Source organism: Camponotus vicinus, unplaced genomic scaffold (assembly GCF_025532165.1).
Source record: "Camponotus vicinus isolate PSW18456_S1 unplaced genomic scaffold, iyCamVici1.0 SCAF_10, whole genome shotgun sequence".
In the NCBI taxonomy this organism is placed as follows: domain Eukaryota; kingdom Metazoa; phylum Arthropoda; class Insecta; order Hymenoptera; family Formicidae; genus Camponotus; species Camponotus vicinus.
The window spans coordinates 7,883,164-7,905,524 of NW_028141946.1; the positions used below are offsets into that span (position 1 = coordinate 7,883,164).

The 22,361-nt window shown below is 33.5% G+C and overlaps 2 protein-coding genes across 9 annotated transcripts in view; both read left to right on the forward strand.

The window, feature by feature from the left end:
- The window catches only part of LOC145961086 (insulin receptor), a 74,591-nt gene extending 59,039 nt beyond the window's left edge, over positions 1 to 15,552 (forward strand). For all 6 annotated transcript variants that reach the window (XM_083080924.1, XM_083080926.1, XM_083080927.1 and 3 more), the window contains one exon: positions 23 to 15,552. In XM_083080924.1, the coding sequence (XP_082937050.1) occupies positions 23 to 3,088 (3,066 nt within the window). In that variant the 3' untranslated portion in view covers positions 3,089 to 15,552. The remainder of the gene's footprint in view (positions 1 to 22) is intronic.
- Positions 15,553 to 17,885: 2,333 nt separating this feature from the next.
- On the forward strand, positions 17,886 to 22,250 carry LOC145961092 (PI-PLC X domain-containing protein 1). 3 transcript variants are annotated; one of them, XM_083080941.1, is made up of 7 exons: positions 17,886 to 18,096; positions 18,730 to 18,967; positions 19,272 to 19,526; positions 19,819 to 20,027; positions 20,818 to 21,022; positions 21,352 to 21,622; positions 21,762 to 22,250. In XM_083080941.1, exons 2-7 carry the CDS (start codon positions 18,871 to 18,873, stop codon positions 22,000 to 22,002), a joined length of 1,278 nt encoding a protein of 425 aa, XP_082937067.1. In that variant the 5' UTR covers positions 17,886 to 18,096; positions 18,730 to 18,870; the 3' UTR covers positions 22,003 to 22,250. The 3 variants fall into 3 exon arrangements, with proteins under 3 accessions (XP_082937067.1, XP_082937069.1, XP_082937068.1); XM_083080943.1 differs by lacking the exon at positions 19,272 to 19,526 and having other exon boundaries at positions 17,887 to 18,096; XM_083080942.1 differs by lacking the exon at positions 17,886 to 18,096 and having other exon boundaries at positions 18,704 to 18,967.
- Positions 22,251 to 22,361: the final 111 nt, after the last annotated feature.

The following is a 22,361-nucleotide window of genomic DNA, read 5'->3' on the forward strand; positions in this document are numbered from 1 at the left end:
TTTTCTTGATTTTACATTACAGGCAACAACCTGTCGTATTTGTAAAGGTCAGTGCCGTAAGATCGGAAGCGGCGCTATCATACGTCACATTTCGGACGCTCAGAGTTTTCGCGGTATAACGGTGGTTAAGGGCGCCCTAGAGTTTCAAATCAGAAATGGAAATCCGAATATAATGAACGAATTGGCAGACGCGTTTGGTTTAATCGAGGAGATAACCGAGTATGTGAAAATAACGCATTCCTTTCCGATCACATCCTTGGATTTCTTCAAGAAGCTTAAAGTGATCAAAGGCGAAATTTTGGACATTAATAATGCAAGCTTTGTAGTCCTGGACAATCCGAATCTCTCTTCGCTCTTCCCGCCGTCTCAAAAGATAACAATAGAAAGAGGCAGATTATTCTTCCATTATAATCCCAAACTTTGTCTCTCCAAGATAGAGCAATTCGGTAAAACGGTGAACATCACCAATTTCACAGATCTCGAAGTACAACCGGAATCGAATGGTGATAAAGTGGCCTGCAATATCGTTAATATAAATATCACGATAAAAAAGCGGGACGCAGATTCAGTGATTCTGAGTTGGGACAGCTATAAACCATCGGAAGGCCAGCAGCTGCTCAATTATTTATTAAATTACATAGAAACCGAAAATGAAAATGTAATGTATGAGGCGAATGCCTGCGGCAATAACACATGGCAGATCGTAGATGTTGGTACATCTAGGAACTCGACCGTTTCGAAACATATTACGAATTTAAAGCCGTACACCAAGTATGCTGCTTACGTAAAAACATTTACGGCGAGGAATAAGAATTCCTTTATTAGTCCGGTAGGTCAATCGGAGATTATCTTTTTCCGGACAAAGAGCGCGATACCCTCAGTTCCGACAAATGTGAGCACGACTGTAATAAGTGATAGCGAGATTCTGCTCAAGTGGGCCCCGCCAGTGTATCCGAACGGTCCCATAGGTTACTATATGATCTCTAGTACGATTCAATCAGACGACGAAGAATTAATTGCTTCCCGCGACTATTGCACCGATACCTTGATCAGCGAAATCGAGAAAGAGGAGATACACGAGGTGACAATTAAGACTCCGCTCATCTCGAATCCTAATTCCTGCTGTTCCAAAGATGCGAGTGCGAAGCTCGCGATTTCTAAGCAGTTCGAAATATTCTGTCATGGAAATATGACCATCAGTTATTTGTCACCCGGCTGGAAGGATCATTGCGTTTTCAATACCTATAATTCACCAGATAGTAAATTTTACGACCTGGAAAATAATTTGTCCTCTGCGCAGGAGAGGCAAAAAACGGTAATGAATGTCTCTTCAAGTACTACGGGTAGCAATGTCGCGATCAATCGTATGGACGATGAGACGGTCATATATAATGTCACTGCTGAACGTAATTCGTATCACTTGGAAAAATTACGTCACTATTCTTTATACACTATCACGATCGCCGCGTGTGGCGTGAAGGTGGATGGCGATACGCCAATGTGCTCGTCCATTCAATACGCGAACGCTCGGACCAAAATGCGGCCGAACGCGGACGATATTCATAATGTAAAGGTCCACGTCTCGAACGATACAATAGTCGAAGTCATCTGGGAGTCTGTCAGAGATCCAAACGCATTCACAGTCTCCTATACCATTGAATATACGAATTTGGATGTGAAGGATGCGAAAAAAAGCACCGAATGCATACCTTACGCCAGTCGCAGACAAAAATATAACAATCATTATATCAGGAACCTCAGTCCGGGTAGATATAGTCTGAGGATACGCTCCACATCGCTGGCAGGTGATGGCACATTCACCAACGTGATTTACTTTTCCGTCGGTCTATCGGATTACAATCAGATAATTTTGGCGACGCTGTTGACTCTAGTTGTACTACTCATCAGTATGATTGCAGCGACACTCTTTATCAAGAGTCATCAGAAGAAACGGACGCAGGAACGATTGATAGCCAGTGTAAATCCGGACATTACGGAGACCAAGTATGTCATCGACAGCTGGGAAGTTCCTAGGGAAAACGTCGAGATCCTGGAAGAGCTCGGGCTAGGTAACTTCGGCATGGTATATCGCGGTTATTTGGATGGCACCATGCAGGTAGCCATCAAAACGATTTCCGAAAATGCCAGTCAACGGGAGAAGAATGAGTTCTTGAATGAAGCCTCGGTCATGAAGAACTTTTCGACGTGGCACATTATCAGACTGCTGGGCGTGGTCTCCATGGGTAACCCGCCGTTCGTCATCATGGAACTTATGGAGAACGGCGATTTGAAGACGTACCTACGTAGGATACGCGACACCCAAATGGTACCCGATGCGTCCAGAATAATGAGAATGGCAGCGGAGATCGCAGACGGTATGGCTTATCTCGAATCGAAGAAATTTGTCCATCGCGATCTGGCCGCGCGCAACTGCATGGTATCGAAGGATCTCGTTTGCAAAATCGGCGATTTCGGCATGGCAAGGGACATTTACGAAACCGATTACTACAAGATCGGCAAGAAAGGTTTGCTGCCGATACGCTGGATGGCTCCGGAGAATCTTTCCGACGGTGTGTTTACGTCTGATTCTGACGTGTGGTCGTTTGGCGTCGTTCTGTATGAGATACTCACTCTCGCCGAGATACCATATCAAGGTTTCTCGAACGAGGAGGTGTTGCATCACGTGTTGCACAAGGGTATGCTAAACATACCACGTAACTGTCCCGAGACTGTACAGAAGATCATGGAGAAGTGCTTCAAGTGGCGACCGAGCGAACGTCCTACCTTCATGGAGATTGTTACCGAGTTGGAGCCATTTCTAAATCAGGACTTTTGCGAGAAGTCCTTCTACCATTCGGACGAGGGAATCGAGATACGCAGTCTCGGTGTCAAAAAGGTCTACCATAACGCCGCACCGATTCGATTCCACTGGGGTCACGAGACCGCTAGGTGGGTGAAGGACTTCGAGGACAATGTGACGCTGCTCGATCAGATGAAGGCAGGCACCAGTCGCGGGCGGATCTTCAAGAACGGTTTCCAGCATTTTGGTAATGTAACTAACTTCGAGGATGTTCCGCTTGATCGATGAGATTAGTCGAGTTATATATAAATTATAAGCGAGAAAATTTTAGCGCGAGAGAAAGATAACGCCGCTTGAAGCCCTCGTTGATCACAAGATTTGCGGAAAAACCTGTAGATATTAATGTACAAACAAATACTCAGGGCAATACGCGAGTGGTCCTGACGAGACTGTTGGACGAGAAAAGATGTTACCAAGTCGTTCGTTCGCCAACACGGCAACAAGAGCTACGTGTCCTTCTCTCGTTGCGGGCCAAACGTAATTAGATCTTGACGGTGGATAGCAATGCAGGGAGACCTCGGGAAAGATGGTGTTGTGTTCGTAACATAAACTAGGCCATCAAACAATTAGATAGAGGTATATAAGCGCGTAATATTTCTATCTGGATCAGCCTATTGAAACCAGCTTCATAGGTTCGTGTTTTCTTTTTCTTAAATACGCCCGGAGTCCTTTTGTATCGACTGTTCATTCCTTTCAGAGTTAATTTTTTCTATGTCCTTTGCATACAAGTTCTGAAACAGCTATTCCCAAACAACGTGTGATAATCATGGAATTCATCCAAAAGATACTTTTGCCAATATTTCTACTTTATTAACATAATTTTATTTTCCATACTTTTTTGATACTGGATCAGAGATAATCATTAGAATTTTCCATTTTTGATTAATCAAATATAACAATCACATGGCTAAAAATATCGACCAGAATCTGGATATTCTTTCGTTTCATTGCAATATCAGATACAAATATAAAATATATGTGAATGCATATTCAATGAGCGTGAAGAGAGATCATTAATAAAAATATACACACGATATATCGCAAAATGATAAACACGATGTACATATTAATTATTGATCTTGTTACAAGCTTATTATCTACATCGCAACACGAGCTCCCCTCGTGTTCCTGATCGTTTCGAAGAATGCTGTTTCAGGATTAAGAGGTGGAAGAATAACGATTTCCCAAACCAGAGTTCCTTGTCGCATCCGTATAAGTTATTACGACATATAATCTCAAGGTTGTAAATAATTACTCTAATTACACACAGTTATCGTAAGTAAGATAATAGAACTGGATGCAATATATGCGCGCATAGTCCCCGTAATTAATTTATCGAGAGTTTAAAAAAGACAAACTTTACCCTCGCAAGTGTAAATATAAAATTACAAGTTTCTCCCTCGCAAAAGTGCGGGTACCTCGTAGATAATTATTGCAATAAGAGCGTGTCTACAATCTTTACAAGTCTTTAAAAAAAAAAATAAAAGTTTAATATAGACCGGCAGAAGAAGGAGGGAGAGGGCGGAGGGCTTGATGAGCGGGTGTAAATCAGGAACATCGGTCAGATCACACGTTTAAGTTTTCTGCACGGCATGGAATTATATAGATTTGAAAAATGTTTTTAGCCTCGAATCTCTTGCAGATACGGAATTGGATGATGTAAACAATCAGTAGGTAGTAACGACAAACTAGATGATAGGAAGAAATGCAATACGTTGAGATCTCTCATTAGAACAGGTCCTGTCAATATATTCTGTTCTATACTTTACGTTTCTTTGCAGAATTCCTTTGTCGTTCATTCTATTCCTGATTGCGAACATGAGCTTACAGCAAACATTTGTGTTTTATTCGGTGTGCTTACTTGAATCTCTCGTCATGACGTCATATCTTGAAACGGTACGATAATCGCTTTGAGCATAGATTAACTAGGGCTGTGGAACGATTATATACATGCGTGAAATCTGACTCGAGAGGTTCGAAAACAAATTTCTCGTCCGACCGCAAACTAACACCCTTTTTGCTGAATACATCTGATACAGTAATTAATATACAAACATCTTTATTTTGGCATGAAATCAAATTTATCTTTCTTCTGTCTTTAAAAAAAATAACACAAAGTATCTTTCGCGTTCGCGAAATATAATTACTCAATTAAACAAACACAATCCTCGCATTCAATAGCTCTAAAAATCTAAATTCAGAATTACTGTAGATTTATATTTTATGTGCATATATTCTATGTAAATTTATATCGCATATTGATCTCTTTGTTTTCTTTTGTGTAGTTTTTTTACAGGATTTTTTGCATTTTATTTTAAAATATCAAATCTCTTTTACGTAAAGTAATTGAAAAAGAAATCATTTTTAATAGTATTAAGAGAAATTAATCGAAATTAATACCTGCAATTATATTATGAGTATTTTTTCTTCATTTTCTACAATTATATTATGAGTATTCTTTTTTCATTTTCTGCAATTATATTATGAGTATTATTTCTTCATTTTAATTACAGAAGGAAAATTTTCATTTTCCTTGTTTGCCTTAATACAAATACTTTAAATATCTTGGAAAAATTCATTTCAGAATTATGATAGGATCTATCTTCGATAGAGATTTCACAGAGAGAGAGAGAGAGAGAGAGAGAGAGAGAATGTGTATAAATAAGAAAAATGCTTATGAGATGAAAGAAAGTATAATACTGAATTTTTTTATAATATATCGTATTCGTTGTCAGAGAGATTGTACAGTATAAAAATTATCGTCTTGTTGTCCCGGCAAGGGAACAAGCCAATCTTCCGGTATTGAATAATAATAATAATGAAGAAATGTTGTACGTAGTATGAAGGAAAGAAGTGTGTATATGTGTGTGTATGTCACAGAAAGAAAAAAAAAGAGAGAGACATCGCGCATCTAAATGCAATCTAGAGACTTTTAAATGTCGCGCATCGATCGTTCAATTCAAAGAATCGTGTCTCGATGCTAGAAGAAATAACTTTCGAAAAATCAAAAAGAATATATGTATCGATTGACGAAAGAGAATTAACATACGCGTGCAACAGAGAGATCAACTTGATGTATTTAAAAAATTCCAAAACTCGATTATTTCTCCATTTCGGATCGAAAATCAAACGATCGAGTACCGATCTTTGCTAAATGCAGTCATATTTCCTTGTAAAGATAAACTTCGTATCGCGAAAAAAAAAAAAAATCTGAAAACTCGAGATGCTTGTGGGACGCACGAATGAAAAATTCCCGGGGATTCGAGCTCCTCGCGAATATTTCTCTAACTGTTTCGCACTCCTTGGTCAGAGTAATAATCGCGTCATATAGCGAGACTAAGTGCACAGTAGTAATTAGTAATAACGGCCGGCTTAATTGCGACGCGTACCGTGATGAAATGTAATTTCAACCGCTTTCCCGAGTAAGTAATAATCCCAATCTCTAAATTTCATATTACGGTCTCTAAGTATGCAAGCATTACATTATATCGACTAAATCTTTTGTTCTTGTACAGCGCGACAGTCAACGCGATTCAGATAGAAACAGGTTTAATATAAATAGAGTTCCTTTAATAATAAGAATTAAACGTCACTATATGCATAGAAATTAATGTCGGTGATAAAGCGATTTCACTGAGTTTCAATTGGATTAAAGAAGTGGCCGATTCAAGAATCGCAGAAATATGTTTATTCGAAAAGCTGCAAAATTCGTTAAACGTGTATGGCAATCTATGTCAACGTGAAATTAATATTTATGCATTTTTATTTACTTTTATTTCTCTTGAAATATTACGCGTCAAATTTATCGTTTGCCTGTTATGTAACGAATTGAGTAACTAAATAGAAGTCATTTCTGATTAAAACACGCATATACGTACAATTTAATTTTTTGCTTTTCAACATTTTTGACGAATGAACTGAAATATGTAAGTACTGGATTTTTAGGTAATTTACCACTCTTTCGACAGTATATTAAAAATATATAAATGTCTTTATGATAGTTAAATTCGAATACCAACTCTTGACAGTATTCTTATTGCAAAGTTGCATTCATGATGGTATAGCGGTGAGATAATGTAAATAGGAGTAAACGTCGTTTCTTGTATAATTCGGAGTAACATCATGTAGCTTTACTATGAGTATGCATGTAAGAATAAAATTTATTTATATAAAAATATATATAGAATATAATAAAAATGTAATATATATATACATAAAACTAACGATTAATATTGCGTGTTTATACGCGCTTTAATATCTCAGAAAAAATTAATTAAATAACGGAAATATTAAAGAATGAAATCATATATTCGAATGCTTTAAAAAAAAAAAATTTATGACGATTCGAATTATATACAGAAACAGCGTTACTATTTATACGCTCATCTTTGTATCTGTCATCGAGTATGCAAAAGAAAGAAAATATCACAAAGTTGATATATATATATTTTTTTCACTTGTTGCAATTCGCCGATTGTTGGCACGCATTGGGAGAGAAATCTACGACCGCGTGAGCGGTTTACTATAGCAATACGATTAGAGAGTATATTCTCGCTGCACTATAATATTTTACTATAACGGGCTAAGCTTAAATAAGGTTTAAACACAAATTTGCATTGTAACGTAACCAAAACGTCTCGAGGCTGATTAATCGGTCGATTCCGACTGATCAGCTGATGGATCTTTTTTTAAATTGGCGGTACGACGCGTTTAAGGTAATATTAATGATAATCATTACTCTGCATCATTTAAGCTAACACGTGTATATGTCGAGCTGTTCTAAGTATCACTAATTTTAACATTAATATCTCCTTATAAATGTTATAATCCTGCCGCAGCGTTGCTATAAAATATAATATATACACACGTACATACACACATACACACAGCACACACATATTTAAGTATTTATTTTTTTCCTATTATGTGTGTATATATATAAATATATATACATATATAGAATTTATATTTTATATCATATTATAAGAACTCGCTCTTAAGATACATGAAGTATACAGCCTTTCCTTCGAGATAGCAAAACGCGTCGTGCTACGTCATGTACTGTATCGACCGCTTTCTCGACGAAGCTCTCGCTAGGAAGGCGCACTATAATTACATCAGGGTCTTAGAAATAGAATATCATCGTGTTCCTGCCTTTTTTTCCGCGAAGAAAAGGAACGAGCATTTCCTCATCACAGCTCGAACAGCGAAATGACGTTAGGAGAATACATAAATAATTTCATTCTTTTATCACCAACTTTTTTATCGATTCAACGTCGAGCAACGAGATTGATTTCGTTTCCGCTCGATTTCTTTTCCGCGATTATTCACTTTATTTTATCAGAACCCTCCTCTCTCGCTTTTTGTCTGGCGAGGAGCAAGAGATGCATCGAAATGTCATTTTCGAACAATAACACACGTATAGGACCCCATCTTATTTCTTTGTCGAATCGCGTGCAAGCGTCAAATTACTACAGAATGATCAATTTACAGCTGTCTCATCCTAATAAGATGATGGCACCGAGTCTCCATTTCCAGAGTCTTTTGAATGTAACTGAAATTACTAGCGCGCCGCTGTAATAAGTGCTACACACGCGATCGATGTAAATTTCTTTCTCTCAACTTTGTCGGGAGTTTTGCGATTATTAAACATATGGAGGACTGAACCTGTTTATCAAGTATTCTGTTATACTCGTTTTTTTTTCACGGTCTCGAATTGTACGCTCGCGAGTATTGGATCTCTAGAGGAGGAAGCGCTTTGATTAAAGTCAGAATTCTTATCAAATAAATCCTTTCTTGATGAAAGCAAAAATGCATTTTCTTGGCAATTATATCGCATTTATATAATTAAATATTACACAAAATAACAGTTTCATTTATATAGTGTCTAAGAGCAATCCGGATTATTCTTATATTCATAAAACAGATATTTATTGGAACACCACGTATAAAAGTTGCTGAATTTTTTAAATTCGCCGGTCGATGAGTCGCATTCAAGAAGCACGAAGGCCTGTGAATGAAAAAAAGAAAAGGGAAAAGCTCTAACACGATCTATCGATATAATAGAGGACGACGATTATATGAATCATGTTATGCCGCGCGAGGTTGACAATTCAAGGATTCGCGTCGTCGTATTTCCTACAATCGTTAAGTTTGTTCCTTCAAAGATCATGCGCGCACCTAGTCAGTCTCCTAGAACACGATTATTAATCACATTGTATATGCGTCATTCCAACCTTTCAACGATCGTAATCGACTTTATGAGTCAAGTGGTTGCGAGCACCCGCAATCATTCGAATCGTGATTCATGATGAAAACCTACGTGAAACCAGTGAATCGAATAAAACGAGGAGAAGATACAACAACTTAATAATGATGCTTTCGCGTTTATAATAAATTTCGAAGTGATTGAAAGATGTAAATACTGCTGAGAGTGTGCATACGAATGTTGTAAATAATTAAGAAAGGAAAAGAAGGAAAATTTCGCAATTTAACGCAACTTCTCGCAACTTTGCCGATTATACTAACTAGTGAAAGGATATATATCCGTGAGAGACGCTCGAATATAATTTTAGTCATCATTTACCCGCACAATGTGAAATATATCAATTGTTCTTCTCGAGGCTTTTAGTCAGAGGCGCATTTTTTCCCCACTTCACGCCCCGTTTCACCAACGGCGACATAAAATCATTTTATTCGACCGGAACTGGTCATAATCTAGTTAAAGCGAAACATTTATTCGAGCGCGGATTCGTTAATCGAAACCAAATCTAAAAAGCGCAATCAACCGGCAGTCGTTGCTTCCTTATCTTCTCTTACAGGGGATTGTAATACAGGTATAAATAAATACTCGGATTCAGTTTAATTGCAATTACGAAGTCGCTCAATGTATATAATATATATAGTTATATATATATATATATATATATATATATATAATATATATAATTACGTGACAAATTAAGCTGCATTTATCTTACACTTAATGCTCGCGCTTTTTATTTTACTCGTTTATCTCGCGTAGATAATATCCGACATTAAAAGTAGATAGATGACCTATATTTTCTCTACATCGTAAAAGGAAAGAGTCTAAGTATCCTGAGCTCTTTACCACATCGTGTCAATGCACATTGTATATAACATTGGACGAATAGAGATAATAACGGATTTTTTAGATGCGAGTAAATATAAAAAACGCACTTTTTCTTTTCTCAATAAACCATTGTAGTATAATGCCTTAGGAGGCGAGGAATCGATTTTTACGGATTTCCTCCTAATTTATACGAATGTCAAGCACGTAAAATTATCGTAATTACGAAAGTAAAGAGGAAAGAGAAACTGTGGGACTTTTTTCACTTTTATTTTCATTTTTTTTTTTCTCTTTTCGGTAATAAAGTATGTATGACTGCGAAGCTGGCACATATTTGACCGGTGTCTCAGTCAATGTTTGCCTGTCAATCTGGTAGCATTTCAGAAAAATTCTATAGTTAGTGGGGATTAATCGCGATTAATTTATTACTTATATTTCGATTACGAATGGTCCAATCACGAGTAATACTATTAATAATATATATATATACACGTACATATATTGTATTAATGTACGCTATATGAAGTATAACGTAAGCTTGCGTGTAAGCATTTAATCTGTATAATTACTGCGCGATGTTATCTTAACTTTAAGTATAACACCGAGGAATTTCCTCGGGCCGTAAGATGTAAAATTTAAGGTATTGTATTTATTAAAAGAATTTTCACACATTGTGTAGTCCTACCTAAGCGTTATCTATCGCGCTACGTCGCTTGTACAGCACTTCGATTTATTAGTTAATTAATCGTGTATTTAATTAAGTACATATAAGAGATTAAGTTTAAGTCGGCGTGTGCGCGCTATTGATCGAAGCGAATCAAAGCGAACGCCGTTCTTTTGAGTCTTAGTGTTATTTACTTTAGAGAAGAAAGAACGCCATGACCATAAATGCGACGTAAATCGCACGAACTACATGTATTTATAAAAGAAAATTGACTAATTTATTTCTATAATATTGTCACTTGAAATCATATTTTTGTGCAACGACATACATACAACAAGAAACGAATTATCATTATAGATATTCTTAAGATTAAGATTTTCAGTAAATATATACAGTATATATGAAATGTTTCATAGGTTTTCTTTCCTTCTTTTTTAAGAACCTCGCATATATTTTATGTATTTTTTTCTTTTTTTAAGATTTTTTTAAAATCCGTTCGAAAAGAAATTGTTCCGGGATTTCTTTCTTTTTTTTTATCCCCTCTTTTTTATAGTACTATTTTATAAATAGTATATATTTATCACATTTTCTCTTTCATGCATTTTATTATAATATAGTTCGATTTCGACAGTTATTATATAATGTATATGCATTTATGACAATGATAATATGAACAATTGAATTAAGTATGTTCCTGTTATAAGATTGAAGTAAGATACTGACTGTGTGAGAAATGAATTCTCTTTTAATCTTAAACTGCCAATCTTCAATTTTCTTTTCTTTAAGTATGTATGTCGTTGATTCCGTCTTATCGAACTTATGTTTGATATTCTTGTCATGGCTGCCTGTAAAATTCTCAAATAACATAATTTTGACGAATATCATACTTCAGGATTTAAATCGCTATAATTCCGATGAGTTTCCACTATAAAAAAAAAAAGAGGATATTATGTACTTTGCTATGCAATATGTAATATGTACCATCGAATTATCGTTAAATTGGTGGAAAGTTGCTGTATAACGTTAATTATGATAATACTTCAATCTTAATAATAATTCAATAGAGGTTGTACTGGAAAAAAGAAAGAAAAGAAATACCATTAATATTTTGCCAGTCAACATTTGTTATAACTATCATAATTTTGTCTTTTATATCAATTTTTCGCCAATTTTGAGACACATTTTTCAAAAGCTGCGAATAGAAGCCATCGGAATTAAATCGGCCAGATCGCCAATCGGAAAAATTGCGAGCCAATCCTGAAAAACGGGAAAATCCGAAAATCAATTCCGGTTAATTATCATTCTAGTTGCAGTAGCTATACGACCACACGTGCACCATGTACCTATTTACACGTGCATGAAAACTTCAATGGACTGATACTGAAGACTTTAGCTTTAAATTAGTCACCGCTCCGTCATTTCTAATAATTTCTTTCCTTTTCTTTTTTGCGCATTGATCAAGTCATTTCATGAAACGACATTCTGGTTGAATTATATATTATACATAAATATCATATAGAGTGAGTCTAACTATACACATCAAAATGATAATAAAAGAATGATACTAAATAAATTTTTATTACGGACGAAATATGTATGATAGTAATGATGGTGCTTAAACTATACCTAAGAAAAACTATACCTTAAGAAAAAATAAAAAAAAATTTAGATACCGATTATCAGGAAAATTTATCGCGAATGTTATATATTAATATTTCCTAGCAAATACTCTGTAGAAGACTCACAAAAGCTCATGATATGTATTTTTTCACATTTTTCTTCAGATTAATTCTCTTCTTATTTCTTTCCTTACTATAAGAAAATTACGCAAATTAGGTCTTAGACGAATAATTCGCCTGTATACGTACATATGTTATTTTTTACATATAATATATAAAATAGTTTTAAACAATTTCATGCGAGAGTTCATTTTAGATAGAATTAAATTTGCAAAATTCAAGGACGAAAAAATATAATTATAGATCACATATTTAGATAAGATTATTTTTTATTAATCGAATCATGTACATACAATAGACTTGATTCGTGGGTTAAGTTCTAGCTATAAGAAATTAATTTTACTCTAATCACTAAATATTTACTTTTCGTGACAAGAGAAAAAGCATTGAAAAATTATTAAAATATATTAAAATAATATTATATTTTGTTTCCTAATATATAATATTTTTTACGTTGTAATATTTGCTTGCTGTCTCTAATCAGTGGTTTTGTTATCAAAGTAAGTATTTACTTTTACATGCTCTCTAAAAGTGAATCAGTGTATTATCACTGAAAAACAGTAAATAGTCACTAATTACAGCAGTTATAAGTACAGCACTGTAAATCAGTGATATTTTATTGAAACAATTAGTAATTAATAATTTTGACTGTTTCAATCAGTAATAATATTTCTTTCGTTATTGTCAGTAATATTAAACTACAATTCATCTCTCTATCTATTTCATATAAAATTAAAAATTTTATTTATATTTACTAAATATTTATTATATTAAAAATTTTATTTTATTTATAATATTACATGCATATTGAACTTGCTATTTTAAGTAGATAACGAACGAATAATTTTCATTAAGTCGCCAGACATTTATTTGTCCGACTCATAAGATCGATTTAATATCTGAAATTAAATCGAAGTAATATTTTTAATTTTATCTGTCGCTCTTTGCAAACTTTATATAATTCTTATGACTAAAGCTAAATACGAGAGAGATAGCGATCGTAGCGGTAAACAAACGAACTAGCGATTACTGGTTTTACAATGAAATTTACTGGTTTTACAGTGAATTTTATTTTAACTGACCATAATCAGTGAGATATAAGATAAAATAACAAAAAAATAAGCGTTTCCACTGAAAATCAGTAAAATACTCACTGATTCTCAGTGAAATCTTATTTTACTGTTTAAATTAGTGATATTTTCACTGATTCACTTTTAGAGAGTGAATATTTCCTTACAATTATTTGTGTAATGTTATCGACCACGCGATCGAACGATTTATATTTTAATTTTTGCGCAAAAATTCAAAGCGTATCAGTTTATAACAGATAAAAAAAATATCCGCATACTCTTTAAAATTTGAAAATGCGGCGCAATTCGTTTATGACTTCAAATTGAGAAATAATTCGTGTAATAACTGCGAATTGATTTACACACGATCTTGTTTGATGTCTCGATTAGCTTGAAGTTTATGATGATTTCTTGTCTACATAAAATGTCGACGAAGAGTTGCAACGTAAACAGAGATGACAGTTTGAAAGGAAAAGTCCCGTACATCGCATCAAAGCTTTCGTCCTTGTAATTTATCGCATGAATATTTATTAAGATTTATACGCGATTGTGTACATATATACATTAAGTACTTCCTCACTTCCTTACAAGGTCTACATAGTTTATATTATTCGGGATCTGATTCTTCAATTTTTTTCAATCATTAATTATTAATGATTGAATTTTTGTTTTATCTTCTTTCATAAAACAATGCTATTTAAATGAATAAACGATAGATTTTTCCTATGCATCGTCAGTAAAATAAAACCAATTTGTAACTCGCAAAATGGCGAGTTACATAAATAATGAAGTAAATCATGAGATATGATTCGTTAAAATGTATCACTACTATTTAACATTCTTTAATTTAATAAATGCAGTATTGTATTGTATCCCGAAGGCAGATCTTCGTGGTTTTTCGGTATACATGTTAATTACGAGACATCAATTTTATTCTTTCGTAATAAAATAATAAAAATCGATTCGACAGAAATGCAAAAAAAAAAAGAATATTCGAGACATTCAATCGTCGCAAAGAAGCCCAAAATCGTATCGTCGTTTGCATTAAAAGGGACATTCAATCAAAAGGAAAAAATAAAAAAATAAATGAAAAATAGGAAAAATCCTGCCACACCGTGTCTTCCACGAGAGAGACTATGAACATTTATCTTAAAGTAGTTTACGTATATCTATAAGTTAAATTATTCATTATACCATTTAAAATACGTGTAAGAGATGTACTGATGATTAAAATTCACATGTACGAGGTGTACTGTGTGTGTCGTTTCGCGTGTGTCAACATTTCATTTAGTACGATGAACCATGCGCACGTGTAACTTATTTTACATTCTGTAATACGTACTTTTAGCGACTAAGGTAATCGGAGAAATACAGGCGAAGAAATTATGAAGGGACATTTACTAATCTCTCTTGTACATTTGTCCCTCTCGTGTATTTACCTTTATATGTATCGGCACTCTCTCCGAGTAAAAAATGAAAAAATAACATTTCTCTCTGTATCTCTTGTAGGAACATTTTTGCGATGCGCGAAGTGCTCGCTTCAACGCGAGTCTTGAATTAAGATAAAAGTTACGATTGCTTTGCAAACGAATCCGCAGGATTTCTTGCGGTCGAGACATTGTAAACACAAATGTACATACTTACACTGCACTAATTTAGTATTGCCGCTAAGTATTACAACTAGTCACATAAGCCAAAAGTTTGTTACTCTCGCAGAAGTTTTCTTTTTTTCAGTTTTGTAAAATAAAGGAAGATGAGAAAAAACCCGAAGAATGCATTTTCTTTTTATTTTCTCACCTTCTACTTTCTTTGCAAAAGAGCATTATAAATCGTTCATGTAGAACATTGATATTATCAATATATATTCAATACTTCTCGAAAACTGAAGAAATGATATTTTTAATTTTTTGTAATCATCGTGTATATACATATATATATTTATATTTATATTTCATGGATTAATGTGCTTGTCCTTTAATAATTCTGTCATCTTATTATTAATTTTAAATATTTTTGCGCAAAATATTAATATTTGAAAATTTAAATCTTATATGAAACTATAAGAGAGAGAATAATTAATGTATATAATTCTTGCATTTTTAGCAAAGAGATTAAATTATGTAACAACATTTCTTAGTAATTCTACCAATTCCTTTCTATTATATTAAAAATTTGCAATGCGTAAAATCTAGATTTATAATTTTTCCTATTTTTTCCAGTAAATTTGAAATATTCGCAACATCCTGCAATACGTTTTTTACAGCATAGTAGTTAATCATCAGACCATGAGATCACGGTAGCGGAAGTAAATAACACTGTATATACGATTCTTTTACGTAAGCGCGATACAAGCGAAGCATGTTCGTATGCTCTACGCCCTCGTTTCCGTTTTCATTTTTGAATCGCATGTTCCCATCAGAGAGACGTAACAGTTGCTGATAAAATAGTCGGGATTATTCTTTCTACGTGAATATGTACAGTGCACGTGTGAAAATATTTCGAAGGTTGTCTATGTTTCTCTGCAACTTCATCGAAGCCAGTCAACAGGTACGTAATAAAAATATTTTTTCTTATGATTTCCATGTGATTAATTATAAATATTCTCTTGATTTCCTGTCTCTCGATATTTAAACAACATTTTATCGTGAATTAAGCGTTTAAATAGTAAATATACTTTTGTGCATAATTCACGAGTACAGAATCCGCAAATATTCCTGTATTCTCATTAGCGTTAAACTTACGTGCCAAGATCTATTTAACACTTCTTACTTAATGATTCTTGCATACCGGCGATTTACTCGAGGAAAAAACTCGTAATTCTTATGCATAAACGCGAACCGTTATTATGTGAGTCATTAACACCGAATAACAATTATTACTATTTATGCTTTATTACTATTTATGCGAATAATCATATTGTGTATTTTCAATTTTTATTCGGAATACAATAGATCATTTTAAAATCAAAAATTACATAATTCTCGTTTTATTATATCTAATTTTTTTGAGAAAAGTTATACATGTTATATATGTATGTCTCTTATTTAAACAGAAATTTATTTGTGATATAATTTTTTTAATTGTAATTTTAATATTCTTCCAAGAAAAAGGAATAAAAGAGAATTACATAATTTTCCTCTCTCTGTTTAAAGAAACTCATTTAATAAAAATGTGTAAAAATTTAATTAGTACAATTAAATAAATTTATTGTATAATTAATAAATTTAAAATTATAATGGTTTTATTATATAATTTTAATTTGAAGAGATTGCATAGATTAATTTTGAAGTCGCAAACGATCTTACTTTCGTAGTATGACTCAGTTGTTTTCGAACGTTAATAATACAAAGTATGGGTAATATGCGAACGTCGAACGTTGTAGAAAGTGGAACGACATAAGATTGCAGCTCGCGCAGCTCTATGTCGTAAGCACGTATCAACAGCAAGTTCGATGTCTCTTTCTCTTGCCTCTTTCTTTCTTGTTCGTTTCTTTTCATTTTATTTTTTTTCTTTCTTTCCATTCATTTTTTTCCTTTTTCTTCCTTCTTCTTTTTACGTTTCGCACTCTTAAAATTTCTTCTTTTGATATCGGCAATCGTCCTCACAAAGCGGCCTTTAATTATATATCACCGCGCTACAATATTCACCACCCCTAATATATTGCGCTACTTCTGAGATATATTCTTGTCGAGAAAAAAAAACATTCGTACGAGGCAAGCCACGCGCACATTGACTTCGACAGATGTTTTTTGCTAAAACTCGCGTGATACCGAATCGTCCGCATAGCTTCACGTATCTGCGTGTTGTTTTGATGGCAAGGGAACGAAAATGATCTAAATGTTCGATCCTCGGAGTCAGTTACACCGATCTCGCGGTCACTCTTTGCAATAAATTTTCGGTAAGAAATCTTCCGTTCTTCAACGCGTGATCTAAAGTTGTTGGATCAGCATCGGAGAAATATCGTCGAGTCGCATTATATATGTAATTTTCTTCCTCCCCCCTCCCACGCGATTCAACGATCTCGATCGAGTGTCGAGTGTTACATCCTACGTAAGCAAATTCTCATGATTACGAAATAATTGAAAGTTTCTTCGAATTTCTTCTATCATCATTTTTCTTTTTCCGCGCGCGGTATTTTTATAAAAAAAATCTTTAAATATTTCATTAACTATTTTTTATTTAATCTATTTATTAAATCTATTCATTATTTATTCAATCTATTTTTTATTTAATTTATTTTTTTTTTAAATTTTTATTAATCATTTTTTATTAATCGAAAATTACTGTATATTGAATAAAATTACGAGGATCGAAGAGAAAATATTCGTTTTTTCCTTAAAAGCAATGATATAAAGAATACAGATTACAGAACTTCGTGACGAATGCAAAAAATAAATAATTGCTGCTAACATTAGGATATAGGACAGGAAAAAATAAACAGTTAACATTCATGATTTATGCGGATGTTTTTACTTAGAGTAGCTATCACTCGAATCTGTCGTCATCGCGTTCACGACATCACACGTTCTTGAACTTGCACAACTTGACTTGATCACAACGACGATCAGTCACGATTTATCAACGGAGAGAGGTACGAGTGCGCCGAACCGAGGGAAGAATCGAAGACCATTCAGTCGATCGATCATCGTATCGTAACATTATAACGCACAAATGTGTGTGTTAGATATTTTTATCTAAAATATGATTATTACATAAGTGATTATTGTATAAGTGTTAATATTATTGTTGCAAGATACATCCATAACTTCGCAGCTTGGAATAATTTTTATAATTTTAGTTATGCAAATATTGTTAAATACTTACATATCATATGATAATAATATAGACGTGAAAAAAATATTATACTAAAATAAGTATAAATTCTCCGACGCGATAAATATTTATAAAAATATTAACAATAAAATTTATATATTAAATAATTGAACTTTTAAATAATACATTATAAAGTATGTTAGATATTATTCATATCAAAAATATTTTGAAATATTATATTCATCACAAAAAGCAGAGAGAGTCTTTGATTGAAAAATTATTATAATTTATGTGAGAGTGCAATTGTTTTCGTTACTTATTAAATCAAATAATTTAATGTATTATTGATAAATTATTAATATTGTAAAATGTATTATTGATATCGCTCGTTTTTTTTTTCAAAATGGAAATATGTTGTATGTGTGAGATTGTTAACGTACGCGATAATTTTTTAAATTCAAGAATTATGTGTGTGTGTGTATGCAGAAATAGCAAAATTGGAGCAAAGTCTAAGGCCGACGTCTTTTTTCTAGTGGTATATTATAGTAAACAGTCTTCGTGGAAGAGAGAATTGAAACGATTGTGGAGGCACAAAGAGGAATGTCGACGTCCCGACGAAGAGGCGGATAGATTTTACTTACTAACGAGGTTTCCTGCATAACTCGTGAGCGAAAATGAGGTCATTCGCAATCGTTCTCGCCCTTTTCCCTTGGTTAATAATCGTCGATTGCATATCGATCGGAAGATTCTGCGATCCAGAAACTGGAGATGGTGAGTTATAAAATCACGGTATCACCAATATTATAATGTATAATGATTATTAACAACGCTTCAATCGATTGAACATTGAATCAGTGCATCTTTGTATTGCTTTCGGCATCATATCCTTCGATTGATTGAAGAAAAAGAATTCAGGAAAACATTCTCTTTACGATTTCTTGCAGAGATTTACGTAATTATGCATACGTATACATGTACTTAATTTCGCAATAATTCGTTTAAATCGTCGTCGAGGATTATCAACATAAAACAGGTCTTTCGACTGAACATTCCGTACACTTGTTTTGCTTTTTAGATTTCCAACGCGCACACGTCGGCCTGATTATCTCGCCCATAATGTCCATTAAAATGATACGAGAGATCGAGATTTATTGGAACCACGTCAAGTATCGACCGGGCGATACGATAGCTCTTTACACGAGCGAACCCACGAACGACCTCGAGCCAATTTATACCCTGATACCAAACGCGCCGAGTGGTATCGAGAGGACCGGAGTGCAGGCCACGTTCGTCCCCACCTCGAGTCTCATGTTTGTTCAACAATGTCTACGTACGTACGCGATTACATAATTTTACGACATAGATTACTAATCGGATTATGCATGGAGATTGCGCTAATCTCTTTCACATAATCTGACGATGTAATTACAAAAATTTTTTATACATTCATGTTTGTCATTAAGTGTAGATAATACTCTCTCTCTCTCTATCGTTTTTTTTCTATTTTTTAAATTCTGTTAAGAAGCGTACAAAGATTGTTTCTTGTCTCGTTATCTTTCGCGACATTTTCTTAATAGGATATCTAGCTATATATATTTGAATCTTGTGCTTTTTTATATTAGAGTATCATGTCGCCTGGCTAAGAAACGGTACGATAAGATTGACAAACTGTCTGCAAACGCATCCTCAATGGATGGCAGAGAGGAGGAACAGCCTGGGATCATTACCGATAAGCAGGATATTCTTACCAGGTACACATGACTCTGCATCGTACGCGATACACGAGCGGGCGAACTCTGAGAACATCGTCGAGAAATTCGTAATAACACAGGTAATTGCTTGAAGAATCGAATATTTTTTTTAGGTAAATTTACAAAAAGATCTCGTTACAATATATAGAAAGTCATTAAAACACAAGATATTTCTATGGCATTAATTTTTCATAGATTCTTTTCTTGACTTGAAGATTTCCTCTCGGTTCAAATGTAAAAACATTTGTAGTGATTCGATTGATAAAATTTCGTCAGAAAGAGGCAAGGACTGTGCATAATTAAAAAATTATTAATTATAAACAGTATGCAACAGTTAAAGAATTTTTTAAATTATTTAAATTATTTCATTATAAACAATATATTAAAAAATTAAGTTTTTTTATCGGAATTGTTTCTCTAGAGATGAAGTTTTTTATCATTTGAATAATTAACGAAAAGTTCTGAATGTTGCTTACACAAAAAGCTCCTGTTTCCTCATCGTAGGCATATCGAATTATGAAATGTCAGAAATGAGAAATTATGCAAATCTTTTTCTTTTATACGATAGAACGAAATAAATTAGTTATTTCACATATCACTTTGATAATGAGGATTGTTATATGCCCTAAAACTTCGCTTATTATTTAATTAAAAATTGATTTAGAATCTCAAATATATAATACGCGAGATTAGAAAAACTAATATATTTTAATGTATAAAACTAAAAAAAAATTTACATAATTTCTCGCTGTTATAATTCAATATGGCCGACGAACTTGCAATCAGATAAAATCTAGGAACATTGAAATCAGATAAAAATTAAATATAGAATAACCGTTGCTGGTAATCGTTAGGATAATTAAACTGCAGGATGTGGACGTACTCGCGCAATTGATCTATGGGGTTCGATATCTGGACATCAGGGTCGGACACTATCCTAACACGAATTCGATATGGTGGGTCAATCATGGGGTATTCAAATCTGTTCCTATGCAAAATGTCGTGAATCAAGTGAAGATCTTTCTTGACAATACAAACGAGATCGTGATATTCGACATCCAGGAATTTCCCGTTGGTAATTTTCCTTAAATCGCTCATAACATTTGATCAAACCAAAATAATATTCGTATATACAAATCATTAGATATAAAAACTACAATATTTTTTATTATATAATTATTATTATATATTCATATCATATATAGTGTAGATATATTATAAAATTATAAAATGCACAATATTTATTTTGTATTATTTCTCTCTCTTATATAATTTATTATTATTTCCAATAATAATAATAATAATAATAATAAACTATAATTTAATAATAAGATATATTAATTCTCTTTCTCTCTCTCTTTATCGTATAATATAAGATCTTTTCGTTTAATTTTTTGGTACTAGGTTTTGGGAAAAATCTGGGAGTGCATCACAATTTCGTTGGATTTCTCGAGGAACAATTTGCCGGATATTACTTGCCGAAGAGTTACGGGTGGACCAGCACGCTGAATACAATCTGGTCATCTGGGAAAAGGCTCATAATCGGTTATGACGAGAAACGAGTGGTCAATCGTTACGAGAGCATATGGCCCTGCGTGACACATCAATGGGGAAACGTCAGAAACATCGATGATTTGTTTAACTATCTGAATCGTATCGAAACGGAAAGTCTCGGGTGTGTAAAATTCGTACAAAGCTGATGCTGACAGGCATTGTAAATTTATAGCGCTATAAACTATACTTGATATTATTTTGTATTATGTCTATATCATTCAATGAATATTTTTGTTCCAATTGGGCTTCTCTGATTTCAGGTATCCTAGAGCGATACCGAGATCAGCGATGGCGGAATTAACACCTAATACGTGGGACGTAATCTTAAATAGACTTGGAAGCATTCGTGAGATGGCGGAGAAAGTTAATATCAATGTTACGAATTGGTATAATAGCAAGTGGCAACATACAGCCAATATCGTCGCCGTCGACTTCGTCCGATCGTCCGGCATCATCGAAACTGCAATCGAATGGAACGAAAGACGAAATTCGCATTGTTAAGATTTCGCGTAAAAGTTAAAAAAAATTGCACAAACCAAAGTTTGTTAATGCACTCAAATAATAATTCATATCATGCCAAGCAACGCGAGAAATTTTATGCCAGTACTTAATAACTTATTATTTTGAGTCCATAGTCTTTTTTCGTGTAGTGTATGAATATACAATAAATTTTATACATAAAGGAGATGGATCACGCAATTATACAGACAATGTCTATAATTGAAGGAAAATAAATATCTCGTAAAATACTCCTATATTATTCATAGTCAGCTATTTTAAAAATATAATATATGATGAACTAATTCTCTTTTTTCAATTTAAACTAATCAACGATAATTCGTAAAAATATAAAAGGTTTA